The sequence below is a fragment of the Plectropomus leopardus genome, chromosome 14 (genome assembly GCF_008729295.1).
Source record: "Plectropomus leopardus isolate mb chromosome 14, YSFRI_Pleo_2.0, whole genome shotgun sequence".
NCBI classification, from domain to species: domain Eukaryota; kingdom Metazoa; phylum Chordata; class Actinopteri; order Perciformes; family Serranidae; genus Plectropomus; species Plectropomus leopardus.
Genome location: NC_056476.1, coordinates 21,793,374 through 21,819,347, shown reverse-complemented (window position 1 = coordinate 21,819,347; position 25,974 = coordinate 21,793,374). Strand labels below are relative to the sequence as shown.

General features: G+C 41.6%; 1 protein-coding gene across 1 annotated transcript in view; it reads left to right on the top strand.

Annotated features, from left to right (window-relative positions):
* Window positions 1-25,974, top strand: part of LOC121953255 (connector enhancer of kinase suppressor of ras 3-like) — a 60,881-nt gene that overhangs the window by 5,694 nt on the left and 29,213 nt on the right. Inside the window, exons 2-4 of the mRNA XM_042500242.1 lie at window positions 14,464-14,627; window positions 19,848-20,050; window positions 22,861-22,948. Of these exons, the coding sequence (XP_042356176.1) occupies window positions 14,464-14,627; window positions 19,848-20,050; window positions 22,861-22,948 (455 nt within the window). The remainder of the gene's footprint in view (window positions 1-14,463; window positions 14,628-19,847; window positions 20,051-22,860; window positions 22,949-25,974) is intronic.

Genomic DNA, 25,974 nt, shown 5'->3' with positions numbered 1-25,974 from the left:
CCTCACCCTTATTAAGGCATCCATAGCCTCTGTTTTAGTGCCGGCGCTATCGGACAAGTGGAGTTCTATGTTTGGATAGCCTCGACAGGCATCATTAATCCGTTTTAGCAACCCTTGCACTGTAGGCTGCGTGTATATGCATCAAGGAGGACAGGTGTTAAATTAATCCACACATAGGCTCTAAGGAGAGCAGAAATCTGTATGCTCCTTCTGGTGGCCAAGAAACAAATTGAAATACTCAATACAAAGTCAATCTTCCTTTGACATATCTTAGTTAAATCTCCTGTCTTTGTAATTTACCAGTTTCCAGACATCCAGGCATTCAGTTTCTAAAATCGACCCATTGTGCTCCATTGATGGGCAGATAACCATGTTACTTTTCCATAGAGAATGGTCTTTAGAGTTCAGGGGAAGTGCTGTAAGAGGATTCCCCCTGGGGAGAGGTGGCTGAAAGGGATTGCGGTGGTTTCGTTCCCGTTGGCCTTTTCGCGGCCTGTTTCTCACACGGCCTGTTGTCCCAGCCTTACAGCCTCAGGAGCTCTAACATATGTGGACTAATAGTGAAATCATCAATAGTTAATGTCACTGAATCTAGCAATGAGGAGACAAAGACAAAGCAAAAGTCTGTGTTTTATTCCATATTTAGTCTTCACTTATACCCTTTTTCCACCAAAATTAGCACAGATATACGTTTTGTTTTTTTTTAAATGGGTGAACCCATTAATTATGTCTTTTTGTGTTTTTATGTTTTTTTTGTTTGTTTTTTTTTTTTTTTGGTGTGTCACCTTTGGTATCACAGACAGGCCGGAAAACAGGTAAGTAAAAAGTAGAAAGGAGCATGGAGGCTGGTAACTTCTTTTGACATATTTCTCACTTATTCAGTCTCTCATTTAAACTCAGTTCAGACTAATTTGGAACAATGCTCAAACGCTGCTTGGACAAAGACAGACGGTATTTTGTGGTGGCATGTATTTGCATCTAGCCAGTAAGGGGGGTGGTATTTGCATGTCTACCCTGGTGCTGTGTTTCCATCAATGCCGATCGGAGACGGGGCAGATAAATACTGGTGACTATCACAGAGTCATTTGACCGGAATGTGAATGCTGATTATATCCTTTCCCTTTACATTAAAAAAAAAACATGTTAGCGGGTGTTGGTGGTTTTTTTGTGCAGTGGGAAAGGGGCTATAGTGATTGAAAGTAGCCATTTAATGAAGCTTCAAGTCAGTACCCAGTAATGATCTTTCATGTGTGCAGCACTTTTGCAGGGGTCATCTTTTTTTTTTTATCAGTAAGCCAAAATCAGTTTACATTTGCATGCAAGTCCAACGGTTTTCCTCTCAGTGCCTGGAGAGGAGACCAAGTGTCACCTCGTATGCCTGTCAACCTGGGTTAGACCAGTTTGCTTTTCATTCAAATCTAAAATGTGCATTGCAAATCTCCCAGATGATCTCAGCTTAGCAGGACCTACGAGCTATTTGGCCCTGCTCTTCCCTAAGAGCATTGGCCGGTGAAGTGCCATGCTTAAGCCATGGGAATAAAAGCTCCAACCTGAGGTGGCACAGCGGGTGCAAGTGCAAATACGGGTGACATGCTGACTGAGCTCTCGTGCAGGGATGTCAAGCGTGTGCGCCTGTCCACACTCGCTGGTTCATTGCGTGTCATGATTGTGCCTGGAGGCTCACTCTCACAGTCGTGAGATTAAAGTTTTTGTACATTTAATTTCCTACCAGACCTATGCTTTTGCATTGATTCAGAGTCATGCAGAGAAGAAAAAAAGGAAGTGAAAGGCTGTGTTGGTATTGCTATCAAAGCAGTGCTAATGCAGTTATGCTCAAATAACCACAGGACATGAGAGGAATGCAGTCAACTTCTGTTTTTTTTTTCTCTACCAAACCAAACCAGCAGCTCTGTGACTGAGCAGTCAAAACAGGTCACACATGTCCTTTGTTGCATTTGGGGCCACCAGTTGCTTTTAACGGATTTAAAATGCTGTCGAGTTCATGGTCCCCCTTGCTGACCAAATACACACAAAGCTCTTTCATCCAGCCACCAGCTTACACTGTAATGGAGTGTAATGTCATTATCATTATGAAGTGATTTGTAGTTTTACGAACTGTTACCCACTTTCGGGTTTAGCCGGGCACTTGGGTGAATTCCAGATGAGAGCTTTGTTCAGAACGTGTCCAGACTTGTCCATATTTTCCTCCACAGAGACTGAATTCCTGTCTAGCTATTCACACAGAAAAAATGTCATCCCTGTAGGAAATATAGTCTCATGCTTAAACTTTAACAGAATCTACTGACTTTCATTTTTCATTATATTGTTTATATCTGCATTACAACATTGCGTTGGTATGCAATTAGTATAGCACGGAGGCTGTTATTGTTTGTGGATCTCCACAGGTTTTCACCTGCTGTGATGTGTCTCTGAGTCTCTTATTTACTTTTTACATTAGCGAGTGCTGATGGATAAGGCAGCTGTAATGGGTTAGTCTGTTTTCATAGCATTGATGGTAACTTGATGAGCCTCGAGGCCAACTATCAGCATGGCTCCATGGCACCCTGAATAGATGAAAGTGTTTGTTTTAACCAGAATATTTTTAAAAAAGTACTGGATGATTAAAGGGAAGCCCCATACTTTCTTTGTGGTTATTATGTGTGGTTTTCCCTGCAGGTCTACAGCACACAAAGGCATATTACTCTATTGTGGAAAGGCCATTATAAAGCTGATAAGGGGACACAGTTAAGCTCCTGTTTTCATTTTGTTATGGTTGAAAGTCACTAAGGGAGTCTACAGAAAGTTCCATGAATGTAGAGCAGTGAAGTCATTCATGCCGTATATTTCCAGAGGAGCTCTTTCATATTTTGACATCCCCATCACTTTTGACTCCTCGAAAAAAAAACACCCACTTGTTGTTTATACCCTTATTCTCCACAAACAGCATCTAACATGCAGGTAACTTATCAGAATATAGGTCAGCCGTGACAGATCCAGCCTGACGGGTGTTGTCAAATTGGTTTGTGAAATCTCTCAACCCACTGAACTTAAAATCATCTGTGTTTTTGCCGGAGGCTGGATCATGACACATTTATAACAATATCTGAGCTTATCTTGACTTTGGGCTTAAAGTTTCAAACAAAGCAATGTTGATCCCTTGATCTCAATTCAGTAGGTTGTACAAAGGATATCAGCAAAACATGGGTTTTGAATTTGTTTAAGCAGGGAGCGGCGGCTGCTCTTTGAGAAAAATTCTGGTCCCGAAAAAACTATAATGGGAGACTCAGTTGATCCTCCTTTTTGTCTCCATTGGCGCAGACATGTGGGAAAAGCCTGTCACCTGCCTTTCATGTCTGTTTAAACGCGGCATGCTTTTCAGTCAACAGCACATTTATCATTTTCAAGAACGTGACTGTCCGTTTTTTTAACAACATGTCACAATTGTGAGGGAAAGACACAACAGGTGGTGGCAAGAGCACAAACAAACCTCACCTGGAAATGGGCGGAGTGTGTTTTTTGTGTGATGGGAGGGATGTGCCAGAGTGGGTGTGATTATGGAAAATCCATCATTGATCTGGAACATAAGAGCAAAATGTAGGGACACATCATTACCCTTTGAAACCTAAGCCAGTTGGCTGGATTTATTCCAAAAACATAGGAAGAGGGCAGTGAACAGTAAGAGAAAAAATGACCTAAAAATTAGCAAGAAATTAGTAAAAAAAAAAAAAAAGTACAAGAAAATTATCTAAAAATACGTTTTTTTTAATGAAAAAAGAAAAGAAAAAAATGACAAATAAATGACCTGGAAAAAGTTCTTAATAAATATAAATAAATAATAAATGTAGTTTTTCCCTAGCTTTTTTCTTTTTTCCGCAAGACATTTTTCCCTAGCATTTTAAAAATCATTTTCTGAATCTGTCAGTCTCCTGCAACTGCCTTTTTCCCCATGTTTTTGAAAGAAACCATTCCATTTGCTCAGGTTTTAAAGGTTTAAATACTTGTGAAGGGTATCTAAAGCAGCACAAGACAAGCGATGTCGCTCCAGATTTCTGAGGGTTTAACACCGAAGAGTCAGAGGAGTAACCACGGCACAACAGTCAGTGTGTGTCTGAATGGCTGCGTCACAGACGCCCTGTCCCAGCCTGCCGGTGTGATGAGCTGTCGCTCATCGCTAAATTTCACTGAAGATGACTCACCCTCCCCCACTCGCCTCCCTTGCAGCAGGGAGAATTGGATCAGCTGCCCACGGCCTGTGGGCTGCCTAGTGATGTCTTACGCTACATAATTCATGCAGGTGCTCATTATATTCTCTCTGTCATATTTAGAGAAATGAGTCATTGAGAATTTTCATGGGAAAGCTGACATTGTTGATTTGTGTTTAGAGTGGAGTGCATGTGTCATTTTATGAGGCATGTGTGTTTTAGTTGATTTTTATGGGTCCTCTACAGAAAGAATAGATGGAGTAATGATGCACTGAATATTTTTGACCCCCGTCTCCTTCTCCCCTGACCTGGACACAAGCCAGCTATAAATCCTTGGATTGTTGTCACGTTCTCCTCTCCTTCTCTCCACTTCAGCCTCCTCCAACTTCCTCAAAAACCTCCGTTCCCCCCAGCCTCTTCCTCTGTCACTATAGTAACCTTAATTTTATTTACTTCTCCAGCCAGTGCTCCTGCTCTTTGTTTGCAACCATTGTGACTGAGGGGGTGACCACCAGCACCACTTTGTGCTGCCACAAACAAACTTCTCCTACTGGGTTTAGCCGTGGTAGAAAGCAGGCAGCAAGCTCAGATTTGCGTGTGGACAGACCAGGCTGAGGAACGAACTTCCACTGTGCCAGGGTCAGAGAGGGACCCGCTGTCGGTTTTGATCGAGTAAATCCTCTGCTCGGCTTGGCAGTGGAATCTTTCTTTCTGCTGTTTTTTTTCCCAGCTTGGCTTTTTAACAAGATTTGAGATTTAACCACTGGGAGATTTATGGCAATTAGCAGGTTTTCATCCAAAGATGCTTATGAGTATCCACATTAGGAATGGAGCAAGTACTACACTCAATCATATGAGCCAAGGAGGTGACATGACACTATCTTGAGTTTAATTACCAGCTTGCTTCTGTCTTTTCATATCTCTCTGTTTCATAAAAGCCAACAAAAGCATTATCATGCAACATAGTTACACAATAGAAGCAAAGTTTGGCTCTGCAAGAAAATATGCCCTCATGCAATGTTAGCCTGAGCGCTAGCACACTATTCCCATGGCAAACTAAATGAGTGGGGCACGTTTCCTCCCCCAAACCTTGTTCATCTTAATTGTGGTTTCCATAGGCAGCTATTATGGTGCTGGTAAATTGCTCTGTAATCAGTGTGTAGGGCCACCCTGATCATACACCATACATGTGACGGGATGAAAGCACTAAACTGAGTTCCCTGTGTTTGTTTTTTTTTGTGACCTGTTTGTGTCGCTATGACTTTGAACCAAGGGTTAGGTTTGATGGGGGATGTTGTATTTTAAAAGTCATTTTCTTTTTTCGTCTTTTTCTGTCTTTGCCTTTTGTTCCCCCGCTTTTTTCCTTTTTCCCTCCATCTCTGTGTCTTTGTAAAGAGCGGCAGTCTTTAATTATAATTGTCTTGGGGGGATGATGTATAGGTTGTAGCAAAGTGAGTGTTTTAGAAATCCTGTTGACACACAAACAGTGCAGTTTGTTGCACATTTCAGTTCTGACTCTCAGGCCCCATGGACTGAGTGTCCTTATTGCTTTCTGATTTAACACCTATTGTGATTAAAAAGGGAAAACACAAGACAATTCCCAAATTCCAAGAGTGACAGTCTCTATTGTATTGTGCACTTTAAAGACACAAAGACTGTGACTATCTTGGGATACTTGTCAACAAACAGAACCACAACAATATGAACGTTGGAGGGGTCAGGAAAGCAAAAGCTTATGTTGGGTGGAGAAGCAGGACCAGGACTGAGAGGAGAAGGAGGGGGTGTTTGAGACATTTTTTGAGGTCTCTGTTGCTTTCTTTAGTAGGTGTTTATGCTGGTGGTAATGAGCTGCAGCGTGGCCGGCGGCCGACTGGCTGGAGAGTGATGGGTGAAGTTGTTGGCCACGGAGGTCATTACTTTGACCTTTACTCCTGTCTTACACATATGCATTTGTTTTGTCTACCTGCACACAGTGTCACTGACGCTGGCTCATGTCTTATTCAGCAAACATTGACGGTTTACATGCAGCTTTACAAATCTGTCCTTGAATATCCCAGTGCTGGTGTACCGGCGAATAAATCAAATATCTGTCTGTTTATCACCAATAATAAGCTTACAATTTCAAACTGCATTAAGGCTCCATCAAATGGTAGCAAATTCCTCCTATGCCAGCACCTCTAAAGCTCACAAAACTCATCGTCCAAAGTGCAAAAATGACAGTTGAGGTTATTTGTCAGACTATTTCTAGGCCATAACCAGTAACTTTCTTTAATTGTATCAAACAGAAAAGTCAACCCGTTACACTCCGTTTCCATCTCCAGTTTGACATAACGTCCAGTCCAACTTGGAGTGCCATCTGATTATCCCTAACCAAACAAACTTAGCCGCCTGAATCTAACAACATTTTAAGTCCTTGTTTTGCCATTATTTAGGAGTGGAACCGAGCAAAGTAAGACAAACTACAATGTCTGGGAGATATTGAGAAAACATGTTGATTTACAACAGCCTTGATAGCAGCGTCTATCTAGCACTCAGCATTGTTTTTATAACTCCTCATTGGTTCTGGCGCTCCACTTGACAACAGTTTGTCCTGCATGTGGTGCTGATTAGCTAATCACTATTTTCCCCCCTCAGCGCTCATTGGATTGTTTTTTATTTTAACTGAGAAACTGGTGTTTTATGTCATGATGCCATGGTTTGGGCAGGTTCCATACCCAAGCATGTAACTTCCTAGATTCTCGGCTGGTTGCCTGGCAACTGTTCAGAATGAGGAAGTAGTTACAATTTTGTTTCATTTTAATAATGCCGAACGAGGTGTTTCTCCCTGTTTCAAGTCTTTGTGCCAGACTGCGCTGTGTCAGTATCCTGGATAGTTTTGTAATTTGTTATTCTGTTTTCCCCTCTGTGACAATATAAAACATTATGTATAGTTATTATATGGATAGTTATTATAGATAGTTATCGGCATTCAGAAATTGGCTGCTTACCTACCCAAGAATCCTCCATTTTAAGAGAATGATGGCCTGCAAGGAGGCACAGGGTCTGTGGAAGACCTGCATGTGTTGGAGAAGTCTGACAACAGAAAACTAAGTTATCTTTCAGACTGCAACCTCAGTGACCCAGACAACCAGTTTTCAGTTATTTTTCCACGCCCTTCGCTTAAGCAACAACTGTTTTGGTTGATGCAGGTTGCAAAGGCAGTCACTTATGTGCCTGGAGCAGTCTGCTTTATCTCTTTCTTTAGTGTCTCTCTCACTCAATCCTGTTTTTCCTTCATCCTCTGATCTGTTTATGACCGTAATGCTCGTGCAACAACCAAAGGGCCTCTCATAACCTCCTACACTCCTCTGCTCTGATCTGCTTCACCTTCAGACATCACCTCTCACCTCGCTCCAGTCAATAGTAACCAAGCTGTCCACACCCCCTCCAATTCCCCCAGACTTGAAATCAGTCAGGTAACCAACAATGTGACTGGGGTTGTATGCTGCTTGAGATGAGGATTAACTGAGCCCAGGAGCTGGCGGTCGTAGTTGCTGATGTGCTTCAGCCCCGTGAACTTTGACCCCCTTTTCTCTCATCAGTCATCGTCCATCACCCGGTAAGAGACAGAGCTGTTTTTGTCTGCCTGTGCAGGGACTAGCCTCAGCTGCTTTTTTTCTCACTTTGGAAGCCCACTCAGGACACGTAACTGCCATTTTGTAATCTGTTTTTAAGATTAGGGTACATGATGTGAGACACTCCATGTAAACTGGAGGAAGCAAAGATAAGATTAAATCATGGTGCACACTGGGTCATTACCAGTCGAGCCATCAGAGATATTCATTCTCAGTATCCAAACCTGTCTCCAGTCCAGTTTCACTTTCTGCTGGAATATCTTGAAACATATATCCGCACAGTAACGCAAATCTGCCCTACTGTCAGGAAAAACAACCACGAGACAAGATGATTGGCCTCTGAACTGATATATTAGGAATAAAGAGTCTTATATAAAACTGTACCATTCTATACTGTTGTCAGATGAGGACACAACATGCTTGATGGAGAGATGTGCAGCACCATTGTGTAACTGCTATACCCAGTTCACATTGGAAGAGCCAGCCCAGTGTGTGTGTACAGGCTTTGTTGTACTGTGAAGTCATGCATTAGAGGATAGCTTAGCAGTCGCCGAGAGGAGCTTTTTCTTTCTTTCTAATTACAGCACGGCCTGGTCCGGACAGAGACCATTGTGCCAGGGTGCTGTGAATTCCCACAATGGAGCTGCTTAGCGGAGAACAATGAGTCAAATTCCTGACCGTTCCCTGCAGGTTCGGAGGCCGGGTTGACAAATAAAGACAGCAGAGTTACAGTGGCTTTGCTATTCTACACCCAGTAGCTTTCCCACTGGCCACCCCAGTGGGGATATTGGTTTGTGTTTGTGTGTGCGTGTTTGTGTGTGTCCCTGTTTATGTGTGTGCTTCACAGGGTGGAAACAGCCCCCGCTGGGAGCACAGGGAGGGGTTGAGAGATGGGGGAGGTGAAGAGGAGGGAGCTTGTTTCGTTCTTTCTGTATGAGGTGAAAGACTGTTCACTCTTTTCTGGTGTAACAGAACCCCTGAGAACGAAAAGTTGGCAACGCAAAAGCTGCATTGAAGGCATTGTTGATCAACATCGATCACAGATCAGACAAAAGAACTGAACTTGTGTAAGATTTCATGTACAAACCTGTTCTAACAACTTTTTAATCTCATAAGCACTAAGAGTACTGAGCTCTCATGTACTTGGCCACATTAAACACAATCTGCTGTTTTTTAATGCATTTCTACAGATGGGAAATGTTGAGATTATGACAAGAATAGCCCAGCCATTTGCAAGCGGAAGGGTTCTGTTGTTTACATTGCCAGAAATGTGTGCTTACACAGCCTTTAAGTAGGCTGCAGAGCTTGAAGGCCTTCAGCAGGGTCTGGTTGCACTTGTTGCATCCAGACTGGGATATCTGGGGTTGCTGCTTTCCCAGCTGTCCAGAAATATGCCAGTGCGTGTGTACAAGTACCCATCTATACACTGAAACTGTTGTGATGGTAACCTGTTCTACCATAATCACTGTTTACTGAATGGGAGATGGTGGGTGGTAAGAAAGACCCCACAGTGAAGAGCAGATGCCGAACTGAGACACACACATCAGTCACCTCCTCCTCTGTGTGTGTTTATTGGGCACAGACTTTGACAGATTTCATTGAGACGCCCTCTTTTTCCTCGTACAGAGAAGATGTTTTTTTTAACCATACGTGATAACCGGTACTATATAAATTTGCTTTATAACTGTCATGTATTAGTGTCAGATTGTGTTAATGCAATTTCTATTATTATTTTTTTGTTGCTTTAACTATAAAATGACAGAACATATTCCAAATAGTCTGCCATATTTCCCCAGACATTAATGTGAGTTCAAATTTTTTTGTCAGACTTGTGGCTCAGACAGGTCAGCTGTTGATCAACATCTAGCCGTCGGTTTGTGTCTGTTGCACTAGATTTTGAGGTGTGTCCTACACCGTTGGCACTAGGGAGCCATTTTAGCATGTTGAATTGGTGTCAGACACGGAGTAATTCACCTGTGAATGAAATCACTCTGACTTACTGTTCAGCTCAGTGCACAAGACGATAGACGGAAGTGAGGAAAGCAAATAAATCACGAAAGTCAAGGAGACATGAGATTGAAACAAAAGTGTTACATTAGGTGAGATTTTAGCCATTTAGGTCTTTAGCAGAAACAGTTTGTTACTGTTTGTGTTATTGTTTGCTAGCGCACGATAAAAATGCTCTGTTCTTTCAACATCTGGTTGTGTTGTTAACTTGCTAACTAGCGTCTAGAGTCGGTCACGTCGGTCTTCTGCTTCAGCTTTTTTGAATGATTAATAAATACTGCCGCCACCTGCTGGTATGGAGAATTATTTCCTTTCATTCGGGCACAGCCTGTATGTGCTGGCTGGTCATTGGTTGTGGTCTTTGCAGTGTGTTCAGGTGCAACTTTTTGGCCGAGAGACAGGTAATGTCAGGTGACACAATAGTCAGCTTTTGTCGCAACTAGTCCTTTGATGTTGGTTTGGTGTGTCAGGGCCTTAACAGTCCATAAATCCAATGATATATTATTAATAATGATATAAACTGAAGAAAACACAGCACATTCTCACATTTTGAAGATGGAATGAAAAATAATTTGCCGTTTGTGCTTAATAAATGACCTAATCATTTATCTTAATAGTTGAGGATTAATTTCATGTAATTTCACTTATTAAGGACAAGGAACAAGGAGAAATGAATGACCAATAAATCTACCTTCTGCCCTCTACCTTATTAATAAAGCAGTTAATTGCCTGATTGTTTTGACTTTTTAAATCTATGGATTTTGTTTTCCATTATTAAAAGAATGGAGACCATGGAGAAATTTCCAAAATAATACCCTAAAATTATTCAAGACACACACAACTCTCAAACTCAAGTTGTGAATTAACTCTTCGTTGGAATAATTGTGTTTATTGCAATATAGTACCAGGATAGTAGTCATTTTGTTAGTATAGCCTATCATTATATAACCTATCTAACTGGACATTTCAGTCCAGTTTGAATCATTTCAGTCAACTTGTAATCACAGTGGAATTTGGGGGGCAATAAATGTTTTTCTAGCTATTTTTCAATGCAATTGCATTTGACGTCGGTGCTTTGTGTCTGTGCGTCTGCCACACAGTCACACCCACTTGCTCTGGTTAAGGGACATTTGCCAAGTGGTTCACAGCGGCCATAAAACTCCTCCAAAGTGTTTCATCCTGCGTAGGCTTTTGAAAACCATTCGCACAGTCCTCCCTTGTGCCTCCCCCTTCGCTCAATTCACAATAACGTGACACTCTATCTCCTATACTGGTTACTCTACCTTTAATGAAAATTGATAGTCTCGCACACATACACACACCCCAGCTGCCATTGATCCAGGCCCAATAAATGTTTTATAAGCCCCACTGTAAGGACACCCCTCTTTTATTCAGGAGGTGTCAGTGGTCGAGTCCAGAGGGAAAGATTGCTGTGCTACCTTCCTCTTAGGGCCCCTGAATGCAGTGGGAGAGTAATACATTTTCTCTGAAGTGCACATTTAGGTGATAGCTTTCTTTCTCTAATGCACGCAAACACACTTGCAATTGTTTCAATTCAAAGCTAATGCAAATCAGTTTGGACCCTGGCGTGACCCGGGATTTCTAAACTCTCTGAAGTCAGAATTCCAGGATCAGGGGTTGGATGCTGGAAGGAAAACACTTGCCAGTGAATGGATGAAAGTGAAAACAGCCTAGAGGAGAGGATAGGCCTCTCATTCATTAATTGGAAGGTGCAGATTCATTCTTCACACATTTTCTTCCCAGATTGTATTCTCATATCTAGTCTGTCTGGATGGTATCGTGCGGTTTACAGAACAACAGAGCTATAAAAAAAACAACCAAAAAACAGTGTAAACCTGAACCAGCTTTATTGTAGGCTTGAACCACAAGTTTCCTTCAGTCCTTTCTTCTTCTGGTTGGTGAGGAGGGTGGCACCATTCCACAGGAAATGCCTTTTTAACACAGCAGGAAGGAGAAAGGTTGCCCCAGTCTGGATCCGAGTCTTTGTTTTCATTTGATGGCATTAAGAGACTGGCCCAGTGTTTGTGTTTGGCTTGTGTTTGTGCTGTTATGGGTTCGGGCCAGTACTCAGCCCCTTTAAGCCTTACAATGTGAAGCAGATTCTCTTGCTGTGGCCAATCAGGGGTTAAGCTTAAAATTCTCTGAAGTCCTCTGAATTAGCATGCCAAGGAATGAGAAAAATCCAATGAGCCTAACTGGACTTGACTTGTGTGGAGGCTAATGGTTAACAAGGCATGATGGAATTTCCCTTTGATTCAGTAGAGGTGAGCTGAGCTCTCACAGATATTTTCTCAAGGATTGAAAGTGCTGTCATAACTGAACTTTGATGCCATAATGGAATTTTAATGGCCTTGAAGGAAATCCTCTGTAGGTTGTACGAGCCCAGGGCTACACAATGCAGCATATTCACATGTGTAGTGGTACTGTGATGTCAATTTCTACAATAAATGTATCTCAGAGGGCTGCAATACCAGAATGTCAAGGAATCAGAAATAAATTAACTTGGCTCCTGTTCTTTATTTGTTTAGCTTCGTGAGCTAAACAAAGTCTGTTTATCTAGGGGGGACTGCACAAATCAGAATCTTATTTAATAGAATTTAAATTGGATTTGGCTTTTAAATACGAAGATGCAACTATTTATTGCTTTTTTTTGGTGTGCACTCTGCAGAATGTTGTCCCTTTTAGGGAAAATGTTCCCTGACTCCAGAATTTGCATCAGCTTCTAAAATCCTGCACCCTCCATGCTCTTTTTCCAGTGCTGACCATTTGTGGTGTATGTTAGCGAGCTTATCTAATTTTGCTTGTCTCTGTTAAAGGTATAATAAAAATCAATGCATGGAAAACACTCTAATGAAATGCATGCTCACTGACAAATAACTGACGGGTCACTGGCCGAATAAGCATATCGCCGACTTTTCGGTGGCATCCCTGGTTCGTCCTGAGCAATATTTCAGTTTGCTCCGGTTGTCCCATTCTTTTAAAGGTGATCTCTCAAGGGGATTTCTTCAAATTTGTCACTAACGTTCACTTTAAGTCAAGAATTTGGCAGTCAAAGGTCAAGGTCATCGTTCCCTTTTAGTTTAAAGTGTTCCTTCCTACTTCAAAGCAGTGAGAAGAGAACAGATAAATGCAAAAATGCAGAAATCTGTTATAAAAAAAAACAGTTGGTTCATAGCTCATAGTTAGAAGCTCATGGAGAAAAAAGGCTTTTTAGGGTCTTTTACTGCCAAATAGTTTGTCGAAACTTCAGGTTATTTTATTTCTGTCATTCTGTTGTTACAGAATCAAAACAAAATATTAATTAATATAAAATATATGGTATGTGTTTTTATGTTATTATCTTGTGTTAAATTTGAAAATAGAGTGGATAATACAGTAATATCAGTGAAGAACATGTTTTTTTTCTGTACTTACGTGCTAATACGTATAACATGTTGAAGCAGTAAGTACAGTGTGTACTCTTTATGTATCCTGATGCTCTGATACATGCAATCTAATCTGGTTTGGTCAGCACTTCACTGCCATGATCCCCACACACGTACAGTATCACCTTCTCTGCATACTCTCTGTAACACATGCACAGACCAAGTGTCACAGAGGCATGAAGACACGAGGTGCCATTCACACAAATGGCTCAGTGACCACAGAACACACCCAGAGGGTCTTCACTCAGGACTACATGCCCTAAGTTTTATATGGATACATTTATCGGCTCTTAAGTTACATGCTCCTAAAAAAGTAACGCTTTTTGTGACTTGTTTATCAAACCCTGTCTCACACTGAAGAACATTATTTGTGAGAGAGAGTGTGAGGCACGGTTAGACGGAGTGTGTGTCTTTCAGCTGACAGGTCTTTCAGAAAAACAGGGCACAGGGCCACGATTCTGCAGCTGCCCTCTCTCTGTGCGCTCTTTGATTGGAAGAAAGATGGCGTTTACTTCTACATCCACAACTACACATACACACACAAAGGCTTGTTCTTCACTATGTTGTCTCAGCATGACTTGAAGATCCACTAAGGGGACACATTGCATGCATAGAAAGAGTGTGTTTATGAGTTTGTACTATATATCTAACTTATGTTACAGTATCAGAACACACAGTATACCCATGTGAGTCATGCTTGTGTGACCAGAGCAGTTGGTAGTGTAACGGTCTCTCATTTGTTTTTAGTGCTCCAAATAGTAGCATAGGGACGCCCCTGACACTGGCACGTTTATTGATACGCCCGCATGCAAACACACACACACACACACACACACACACACACACACACTCACAAATATAGCCATCCATTGTTTAACCAGCTCAACAGACTTAAAGGTCTCAACCGTTACTCTGTTTATGGTGTGTTTGTCTAGCAAAGATAGCAGTCCCACCTGTTTCTTGTCTCCACTGTACCAACACACACACACACACACACACACACACTATTAGCACAATTGCTAATACAGATACAGTAGATAAGCTGAAGTTTATTTTTGGCTTTGCATTGGCGTGAAAAGATATTACAGATGACAGTTGAACTGAACCTTCTAAAGAAGAAGACTGGTCTGTCTGATCTTTTTAACATTTGTCTAATGAGTCCCTTTGTTCACCTTTTTCATCCTGTGTTTCCAGGATTGGACGACAGCCTGCAGCAGTATGTGAGCAACTTTGAGCGGGAGAAGATCAGTGGGGAGCAACTTCTGAAGATCACTCATCAAGACCTGGAGGAGCTAGGCGTGGCCAGGATCGGACACCAGGAGCTGGTGCTGGAGGCTGTGGATCTACTCTGCGCTCTGGTCAGTAGACCTCCGCTGCATTTGTGTTTGGCTAATGTGATGGTATCAAGATACAGTACCAGGGATATTATGAGAAAAAGCATATTCGTGGGACGTTACTGTATCTTCAGAAATGATTTATAACAAAGCAGGGGCTTTGGTTTGGTCACTATCCCTCCCCCTCAGTTTCAGTGCCCACATTCACTAAAAACCCAGCCTGTAGTTTCTGGTTCGGCAGCTAAAGGACCCAGCAATGCAGAAAGCCCGTCATTTCCCACACAGCTCAGCGGGGTGTGGAGGCACCACAACACATTAAGCAGCCCGAGGACATTGGGGAACGGCAGCGTCACTGAAGAAGAGAAGAGATTGGGTCTGAGGGGCCTTGGGCTTGATTTGGCAGTTAGAAAGTCTGTGAGATTTCTTAAGGCGGAATGGTAATCATGTAACGACAAGTTACGGCTTTTAAATGTTGGATAGATAAGACCTCTCTCTCCACTATCCTTCAAATCTTCTTCACACTAAAAATATACACACAAGGTATATATTTGTTCTTTGTTCTCTGTTCTTTAACAAACAGAAACGTCAGGCAAGTCATTCCCACTGCCCCAGCCACTGACTCACCTGAGCCATCTTTCTGGGTTCATTTATTGATCCCCTGTTTGGCTCTTATTAGTCACTCTGGAAGTGAACCGCCTCCCCCTTTGTCCATCATCATAGCTCCCAGAAGCACCGCCAGCAAAAATATATCTGCCTTCAACCAGTGAGCATGAAAAGAGTGATGAAAACCGTCTATGCTCCAACTGAAAGAAAAGCAGGTTTCCAGCAGATGGGATCGATTTGGAGTTTTATCACTTCCTCTGCCATAAAAGTCCCAGATTGTGGTCCCCGCATTTTGATCAGTGTCAGCATTTCTGCCTTTATGCTCTCTTAAAATGCTTTACATTAATCGTTTGGGGCATGGTTATTTTTACCCTGAAGAAGGAAAAAAAATCAATCTTCTCTCTCCTACATGAGGTTACATCTTGCATTGATGCTGGTCTGAAAGCTGTGGGTCAAATGGGTTTGGATCAACGCATTTTATGGCTCAAAAAGATTTCTCCGCCATCTCAGCACACCGAAGCTGTGCGTGTGTCCTGTGTGAAGCAGACACGTGATTCAGAGTGTGGTTAGAAAATGCCTCTCATCACTTAGCATGCATCAATGTGTGGCCACTATTGAGCTTGTGGTCTACATGGCAGCTTGTAGCTACAATCATGAAATCTATGCTTGGACATCTTTTGATAAAGGTGTGGAGTTCTTACAGGGACAAGTTTAGTTCTAGACACAGCAAAAAAGAAATAAAGAACTAGTGGCGATGAAGATTGACTGTTGCATTGCTTCACATCACCTGTGTTTGGCCAGAAAGTTGCATTTGAACACAACGTAAAGACTGAAGCCAATGACGGTGTACGTTGATGTGCCTGTATGAGAGGAAATTACTTTTTACCAGGAAAACCAGAGGACCAAGAGGGCAGATTCAAGATACTAGTTGGCCACTTGGCACATTAATAACACATGACGATGTTTACTGTAGGCTAGCAAACAATAACATAAATATTTAGGAACTATTTCTGCAAAAGACCTTTATGGCTAAACAAAATATTTTTACCTAATAATGACAAGTTTGTTTTGATGTCATGCCCTCTGGACTCTAGCCCTTTGTTTACTTTACTAAGTTGTGTTTCTCTTCTTGTACTTTCATTTAATTAATATACTATTCAGTTGTTTCTCTTTCTGCAGAAAAAGCTAAGATAAGAAACCTGTTCTTTACCTGTTAACAGCATCTCCCACCTGAGGACACACATGGCAAACAGAGTACATGGCTGCCTTTTTTGTTTTGATAGATTTACTCATCGTAGAATACATACCATATGGTCTATCTTGTGGTCCATAACCTCTACTACCATCACAGTAATCAAGCCCAGATTTTAAGTTCACCCCTAGAACCTTGACATCACGGCAGTGAAATCTCAAGTCATTTTCCTCTTGAGGAGCATCATAAATTTGGCCTCCAAAGTGCTTCCTCAGCTTGTTTTTGTTATTTCAAGTAAACCCATTTCCTTGCCTGTGATTTTATCTTCCCTTTAAAATATGCTGCTTAGTTTGTAATACTGTGTCTGTGTGTGTGCATGAACTGTGTAGTCTTAAGCAATATAGTGATAAAATATTTGCCATATTGTATTTCTACCCTCCCTCTCTGTCTCTTGGAACTTTAAACCAGGAATGCTGGACTCTCAGCAACCTCTCACCTCTCACTGTAGCAGTCCGGCTAAATGTCTTTTGTCTGTAAGGGGTTTCCTTATTAAGAATGAGGCCTTGGCCTTCCACGGGCCCCGTGGGAGGAAGTGAGGCCCCCGATTCAATTAGTTTAAACTGAGGCAAGGTCACTGCTACCGACAGCAACACAGGCCACCAGCACCCAAAACCCCCACAAGCGCTCACACTCACCCCCCACTTTCCCTCTTTTTGTTTACTGTTAGGTCAGACACTTCCTGTTGCTGCAGCAACATTAATCCATGAGACACTTTGCTGCTTGGCCTTGCTTTTGAATTTTAAATGTTAAAGCATGTGCACACATAGAGATGTTCGTATATCAGGGACCTGAGCTTTCCTGCTTTCCTGTTATCAGTTTCAGACTTATATCATGATGACCAATGATCCAACATGAAGCCCTTTAGGAGACGTTCGTAGCTTTAACCCACCCCCCACCCCCACCCCCCCACCACCCCCCCACCACCAATCAAGAGCTAACTGCTGTCTAGGGACAAAGAGAGAACATTTCAATTAATTTTACTGGACTTCTCTGAGCCATGATGTCTTCTGCAGAGCCAGTGTTGAAACCCAACACTTCTTTATTTGTTCTCAGACCCCAGCGACCCACTTGTACATACAGTATTTAGCCCCATTTACGCTGCCTGTTCAGGCTAAGAATAATGCCCCCTGTGCCCCCTCGCCCATTTTATTTGAAAGGTATGATTGTAGAATGGAGTTTTCTTGTCTTTGAGCTGGTGGCAGAGGTATTGGCAGTGCCGAATCAGGGTCTGTGTTAAAGTATCAGCTGGCAGGATAGGACCATGGGCATGGTAAGAGATTTAAAAACACAGCTAGCAACAGTTCGCAGCTAAATCATAGATGAAGAACAGTGGATGTAAATGTCCAAAAATTGGGAAAACAATGAGATACGGGAGCTCCTCACCCTCAGAACAGAGGATGAGATCAGTCGCCATATTCCGCCGATGGTAAATGATTGTTATGCCATTGTTATTGTTTAGTAAGTGATACCGACGAGTATGTTGTATGGCACAGTAGAGGCAGACGCTTTTGTGTAAAACATCACGCAGGTCCACTTCTTTTGCTTCTGTGATACCAGCCTTCTATCTAAAATCACACACTGGAGTACCATGATGCCGCCTTTGCTTGGATTTGTGTAAAAAAATACAAAGTCGGCATAAAGAAAGGATTCATAGCAGCCCTATAGTGCGATCTCTGTAAGAAGGTCTTGTGACAGATCACCTGCTCTCCTCAACTGCTCTAAATGTATTTTACCATCTCCTAGGGGTGATTATGTCCCTTAGATGGCACATTATAGCAACACTCCTGCACACACTCTAGGCTACAAGCATTTGTATCTTTTATAGTCAAGTCAGATTCATGCAATGCCTGCGGCGAGGGCAGGAAGTGCTGTGTTGTGATAGCCGTTCTCCATTTCTCCCGAGGACCCTTATACCAGTACATAGACCCTTCAAAGAGCCCCAACTAGAGACTACACCAAAAAAGCTTTTACCGTCTTGATTCTATATTAACTGAATGTCCATAAAAAAGGCACTGAAAAAATGTGAAATTGGCTTAAAATGTTATGGGAATGAAAAATTGCATTTGACTGGAAGCACAGATTTTGCTCAGACGTGGTTTTTAGCTCAACTGGCAGTGTGGGACAATGCTCTCTGGACATCTGTGGGCCAGTTAGAGCTGCTGTGACTGTGTGATTAGCCTGCTAATGAAAAAGCCAGGAGAGACGTTTGATCTAGAAAACACTCACACTCCCTTTGTGCTGTACTTTCACTGTGTGGATGTGAGTGAGAAACCAAACCACAAAATGATTTATTTTCCTTTCCCCCTGAATAGTTCTTAAGTATGTTTGCTCATCTTTTATGATGTTTTAACAATCCATTTCATGTTAAGTGTACCATGAGTAAGGCTGCCTACAGCTACTGTTTGACTAGTCCAATTATTCCAGTGATTCCTTGAGTGACATAAGTGGAATGATTTGTATGTTGTTTTTTTTTTTGTTTTGTTTTTGTTTTTTTGAGCTCATGTTGGAGAGAGGCAGCAGAATAAAAGTCGACACTAACCATTTGCAGATCTTGCTTGTTTCCCCAAACACGTGCTGTTTTACTCCTTGCTAAGCATATTTAGCTACTGGCACATCACACATACAGCAGCACTGCTGGCAGCGATGCAACACCATGTAAGCTGATATTTACCAGGGCAGCAGCCAGGCTACTCTCTTTCTGCTGCCTACCTTTAACCAACACATTATTCCCAAACCCATTTATTCAGTCAAAACACTGCAAAGACTTTAAAACAAAGCTTTTTCAAACATTTGACAAGCGCTCATGCTCAGTGTCAGACACGCACTTTACCCTCCAAGAAAAAATGAGCACGCTGTTGCAGCTCAGTACCCTGCAGTAGTTTAGTTCATAGCTGATCTGTAGTGCACTTTGTGACCCTTGAAGACGCAGAGCTCGGCTGCTTTGTGAATGTGAATAACCTATGAATCAGAGGAATGCAAAAGCAGGAAACAAACCAGGCTCAAGAATGCAAACTTTGCCCCGCTTGGTAGGAATCAGGTGGTGGCACGTGCACAGTTTTCCAGTACACCCTTGAACAAACTGAAGGGGGAAATTTAATGCCTGAGCTGTCCTCACAAACAAGAGTCTTAAATGATATATGTCAAAAAAATGATTACAGCTCTTGATTGTACAGGAAACAACATGTTGTTCTGGGAATTAGACACCACTATTGGAAAAAAAACCCTACCAGGTCTAGACTCTGTTGATGGATTGTTTGCTTTGATGTGGAGTTTTATTGGCAATAAATATCAACTTAGTAATAGCTACGAGCTTTCAGCCTCAATCATGAGTATGCTCTTTCTCCATTTGTTTGACCTAGTTAAAATGGTGTATTGATTTACCGTTTCAGAACTATGGGGTCGAGACAGACAACTTGAAGAATTTGGTTGTGAGGATGAGAGCTGCCACCAACAGTCTGCACATGGCCACGTCTGACCGCAGGAAAAGCCCCGCGTACGATGGCAGCATTTCACGCAAGCCACCCAATGACTTCCTCACTTCGGTGGTGGAGCTGATCGGCGCTGCAAAGAGCCTCCTTGCTTGGCTCGACAGGTAATAACTTTTTTTTTTAACCACCACCTACCTGTGTACTCTGAGTCAGACCAGCTGTCAGAAGAGCTGCTATAAGACAACTACTGCACAAGTTAGCTGAACAAACACATATAAGAATAAGTTGTTCTCTTCACCTAGTGAAGGTTTTTTGGCCCTTGATGGCACCAGTGGTCTTTTTCATGGGTTGAGCTTGTATCCTTTGCTGTCATACAGTGTAGTTACAGGGTCATATTGTATTATGTTATGGGTATGACTTTTGGTGCTTCTACATTATTTAATCTAAGAGCAGAGGAAGTCAGTAACTAATGTGGATATGATGGCCAAGTAGATATATGCATTAAACTTTGGCATTAAAAGACAGTTTCACAGAGCGTCGGGTGGCTCAGTGGATAAAGCAGGCACCCCATATATGAAGACTGTTGTTTTCTTGCCGTGGTGGCCACGGGTTTGATTACGGCTTGCAGCCCTTTGCTGCATGTCTTCTCCCCGCTCTCCCTCTTTCACGCTAGCAATCTCCTGTCCTATCTAATAAAAGCAAAAATGACCAAAAAATAATCTTTTTTAAAAAAAAGACAGTTTCACAAAGTTAGCAACAGCCATTGCACACATACACGCTATTGGTCAAGTTAGCACTATAAACAGCTTTAAAGCAGAAGTGCACCCTCATGTGAACTGTAAGACCGGAGCTCGCTGAGTCCCCCGTGCTCTCCTGGTGACCTGCTCCACATCATGCCATAACAGCAAAGCATATTAAGCAGGTTGCCAGGATTAAGTGTTAGCTGGCTAGAATTAAGCTTCTCTTTTGGTGGCGTCCTCAGCTGAGGTGGTAAGATGACATCGTGATGTAAATGGTAGTTGTGATGCTGAGATGAGAGAGTAGTATAACAGTGTTTAAAAGTGCCGTGTTAAAATTACATCTGGGAAGTTCACATTTGTACATGTATTTTGAAATTCAGTTTAAAAAGTCACCATCTGCTAAAACTATCTTTAAATTTTTAACCTGTTTTAGCATTTTAGCAATTCGATAATTTCCAAATATATTTATGCTGGTGAAAGAAATCTTCTGACTTCATGTTGCGTGAGCTGATGGTCTCCTCTCAGACCGTCAGACTGTAGGAACAATAATTATTCTTCCAGGTCACTTAAGAAAATTAAATCATCAAAAGAATGTATAGATATATGATACATATGGGATACAGACAAGGTTTTATTAATGCAGTATTTACTTGATTGCTCTTTCTAAAGGTTCTCTGAATAATTTGATGTGATGAGCCACACTGACATATTTGAAAAACTGCATTTAGGGGCTGATTGTCTTTAGCAGCGATTTTGGAGCTCATATGTTTTAGATGGAGTTAAAGGAGAAAGAGAGACATAAAAAGAGATAAAGTGGCGCCACAACGGTGACATTCTTGACTTACAACCAAGTCTCTCTGCTGCCTGTCAGCCCAACACAGTAATCAGAGCAAGGATCAGAGTCTATTATAAAGTGTTAGGTTGGTAGCTTACAGCTGACTCCACAGTGCATCACCTGGGACACATGCTCCCCGGTCACTTTAGTAGGGACACCTACAATCCAATGCAATTCAGTGCAACAGTTCTGCCACCTATTTTTTTTTTTTTTAAATGAAGCTTGTAAAACTTTCAGAGGTGTTAATGTACTATTTTTTATTACCAAAGTCATAGTTAGTGGTGGTGTTGTACAGAACAGCATTAAATTAAAATATGTTTTCTTTTGATATTCTTTGTCCAAGTTTTAAATGGTGTGGGCAAATTTATCAGAAATACCTCTCAGTAAAATGAAATTCACATTACTGCAAACTGCAACCTCAGTAATAAACATATAGTGTCACATATGTGTCAAAACTGAACAGCATTGTCTTTATGAAGGAAGAATTTATGGCTGAGCTATTGTGTTGGATTGCATCAGTTTTAACAGTTGCATCTCATGACTTGGCCACTGAGTTTATATCCAGTGTGTATTTTGAGCATTTTTTTAACCAAGTGCTGTTCATGGTTGAACCAGGAATTAAAACAATGCAGGATTTAGGCAAATAAAATCAGAAACAACTGAGAAATGCAACAGGAAAAAAGAAGCCCAACAGTAAAGATAAATACCAACCCTGAAACAGATAAGATTGTACAAATATTTATTTATTTATTTGTTCTTTTTTTTAATTTAATTTTAAAAGCGACCATTTACAGTTTAAAACATAAATGTTAACCATTTGATGATCATGATTCAAATCATAGCTTAGAGGTAATTCGCATCTGCAGTCCCCTGGCAGGTCAGAACAAAAACACAGCATAATAACAATACAAAGTCATACACAAAGAAGAGAAAAGACACACAAAAGACAAAAAATACACACAATAGCACTTGTTTCAAAAAAAGAAGACACAAGACAGACAGCACAAGATCAAACTACACAAAGAGCACTTCACAATCAAATAACAATAAAAAGCTACACACAATAGCACATCACAAGTGAATGCTTGTCAAGTTATAAAGTCCAGAGTTCAAGGTCAGTGAGTGCAGAGCCGAGCATCTTTCAACCGTCTTTTCAAGGTGGTTTTGAAAGTCCTGCTCCTGACATCGTCAGGCAGAGTAGTCCACTGATTTGCTGCTTTGAGAAAATTAAACAATTGGAAAATTGAAAATTGGTGATAAGTATCAAACATCGTTATTGTGTAATTAAGAAGAAATTCTTCTGACAAGCATTTTGAATGACCAAACAAAAGCTCAACTCCACTCTGCAGTCCATCACTGGTTCCTAATGTTCTCCCTCTCCTTCTTTGTCTGCTTGCAGGACACCTCTGACAGGGATCAGTGACTTCACAGCCACCAAGAACAAGATCATTCAGCTGTGCCTGGAGCTCACCACCACAGTTCAACAGGTCTGCACGCTAGTTAGCTCCACAGCACACGTGTAGTCATAGCCCCTGGGAAACACACACACACAATAGGTTTTTCCACTGAGCACACAGCAGCTTGGGGGCACAGACATGCAAGATAAAGTGTAGGAGAAGAGAGTTATGGGAAATGTGGTCTGGCAGCCATGACACAAGCCTGAAGCCAGCAGTCTGAGCACGTTATTGCAAATGCTGATGTTTTTCTTGGGATCTTTTCCTCCTCACGCTGGCTAATGAGGAGACCCCCTTTAGTGCGGGGACGTTTAATAGTAACCGTCGCTTTTGTGTTTCCAGTTTCATAAAACCCGCTGGCGCTCTTTTAAAAGGCGGCTGCCAACATTCCCCAGGCTGCCGTACTCCTTCAGCCATGTGGTTCCTGTTTTTAGTTCTCCAAGATGCTCGCAGTGGGAGAACAAACTGTCTGAAAGCACTTCCTGAGTGTAGGTTTAATGCAGGGATGAGGAGGAGGTCCATCTGACTGCCAGATAGATGGCTAACGGTTAAAACAGCATCAGCAAACATCCACTATATTTCACCAACTTTCTGCAGAGAATTGCTCTGGCATTGCATCATGATACAATTGGGTGTCTTACTTCTGTCAGTTTCATGCAACCAGTAGTGGTTTGGTCAAACATATGTCTTAAACAAAGGGAGGTGGTGAGTGGCCTTTTCTTCAGTATCAAAGTCAAGTTGCATGCACTATTTGTTCTCCCTAAAGGCTTTGACTTAAGCATGGCCCGGTAAGCGACTCGTTTTACACTGCCAGTGAAAGTGGCTGCTGAGACTGCAGGTGTCATTTTTAGAGGGTTATTGCATCAAAATAAATTCCTTTCCCAGAGTGCCCATTTCCTCGCCAGAGTCTGGGATTTCAGCGCCTCTGGTGATTTACCGTGGGTGTCTCGGTCATGGTCATCCAGAGGAGTGGGGGGTATACATTTCCCACACTGCCATGTGAAGTGGAGAGGTTATGGTGTAGAATAAACTCTTGATAGGTGCTGAAAGAGTCCTGTAAGACTGGGGAGATTAGTTTTCTTGGAAGAACTGGAGGACGAGAGATGCAGTTTGGTTCTCTGTTAGTTTTAAATCAGCTTTATAGCAATGTAGGTGATTTCAGAAGCACTCATGAGGTGGCTTATTTTCAACTCTTTAGTTATAATTATTTTTTTCTCTATTTGAAAAATTCATATCATAATAATGACGGTATTCAAACTTTTTCAGATAATGACATGATACTGTTACGCACAGCAACAAGAAGCGTAGCTGACAGCAGATTTCATACTGGTTACTGTATGAAATCTGAATGATGATTTTTGTTCATATTTTACTGAATATCTTAACACCTTGAAACCTGGATCGACAGTGCTTTTCTTGTGCTGTGTTCAGATACCTTTCACAAGTATTAAAACCTTTTAAAGCCTGAGCAAATTTTATTAAAATTTCACCAAAATATTAAAATTAATAGAGTTAGATTTTTTTTAACTAGGTAAAAATGTCCATGAAAAAATAAATAAATAAAACATATATGTAGTATTCTTCAGAAGTATTCTTCAGCTCCTTTCTATTATTCCTTTATTGGTGCTAAGTTTCACAAAATTATTCTTTTACTTTTTACCAATTTCTTGCAAATTTTTTGAGTAATTTCTTCTTACTTTCCTCATTGGCCTCTTTCCATGTTTTTAAAAGAAACTGCAACAATTTTAGCAATTTTAGGTTATTGTAAGTAATAATGAAATATCTTCTTATATTTTTCAATATTCTTTTCATATCATCAAGAATACAATTATCACAAAAATACCTGAAAATATTGTGATATTGTTTTAGGGGCATAACACCCATGCCTACTTTTCACAGCATTGAAGTATCTAAACTGACACAGAGTTAGAAGAGTCTTTGCTTCCTTTCTCATTTCTTTGGACCGTTTTCACTCCCTTTGTTATTCGTAACACATAGGCCAGATTATGAGCCACTGGTTGATAAAAAAGGTTGCACCGGACACTGCCACAGTCATTAGTTTTATGATGGGGAGGACGGTGTGAGGTTTGCCCAGCTCGTTCATGAACTTCAGCCAAGAATTGGGGCTTTTCAGATCACACAATTTATGTGTTCTGCCTGAATGAAGCCTGTGTGTACACACACAATGGGACACGGCCATAAAGCTGTGAACGCATCACCCATCTTGGCTGACCCGTCAGTGTAGAGGTCATTCTCTTTCAAAGAATGCATTTTTCATCGATCCCCCGTGTCTTTTATCATGCTTCCCACTCCTGAATTGTTGGCTCAGATATGAAGTTTAGATCGCTGTATTTTTAGCAGAAAAATCTGAGATTTCATTATGCAGGAAAGACTAAGCAACTATATCTATTATATATCTATTTGATAATATCTATCAAACGTTGATACCTCATGAATAACAGGATGTCAGAAGGTCAGATCTTTATTTCACTTCTGTGTAAAGGCAGCTTCACTCCAGGTTACTGCACCGTGCCAGCACTCGTCTCTTGGCCACTTCATTGCTCGACCATGCAAATCCACTCTGGTGGCAGATCAAAGGCCCAGAGAGCAGCACACAGAGAGTCATCTGATCCACACCGGCTGTGGGATCAAGTCCATAACGTGAGGGATCAGTACACCCAGGGAATTGTCCCTCAGCCTCTCTCAGCACTTGGTTACAATCTGGCTCCCGTCTACCAAAAAGACTCTGGTTTTGACAAAGATATGGGATTCATTTGGATATCACGAACAGATCTTAGAGGGATTACGTGCGATATTGTACTCCCATGATCTGATGGTGCTGCACTGTGAAACGAGAGAAATGTTCCATAAATGTTAAAGCTTGATGGGAGATGTGCCAAGCCATGTCTGCAGCACATAATGATACTGTTTTGTTTCACGGCCTCTAAACATTGAAATATGTATTTTTAGCTCATCCCTCTTGGCTCAGTCAACAGTGTAGTCATCCAAACACGGGCCAGTCTGTAAAAAAGAAAAATGCAGTCACATGTTTACGCAAG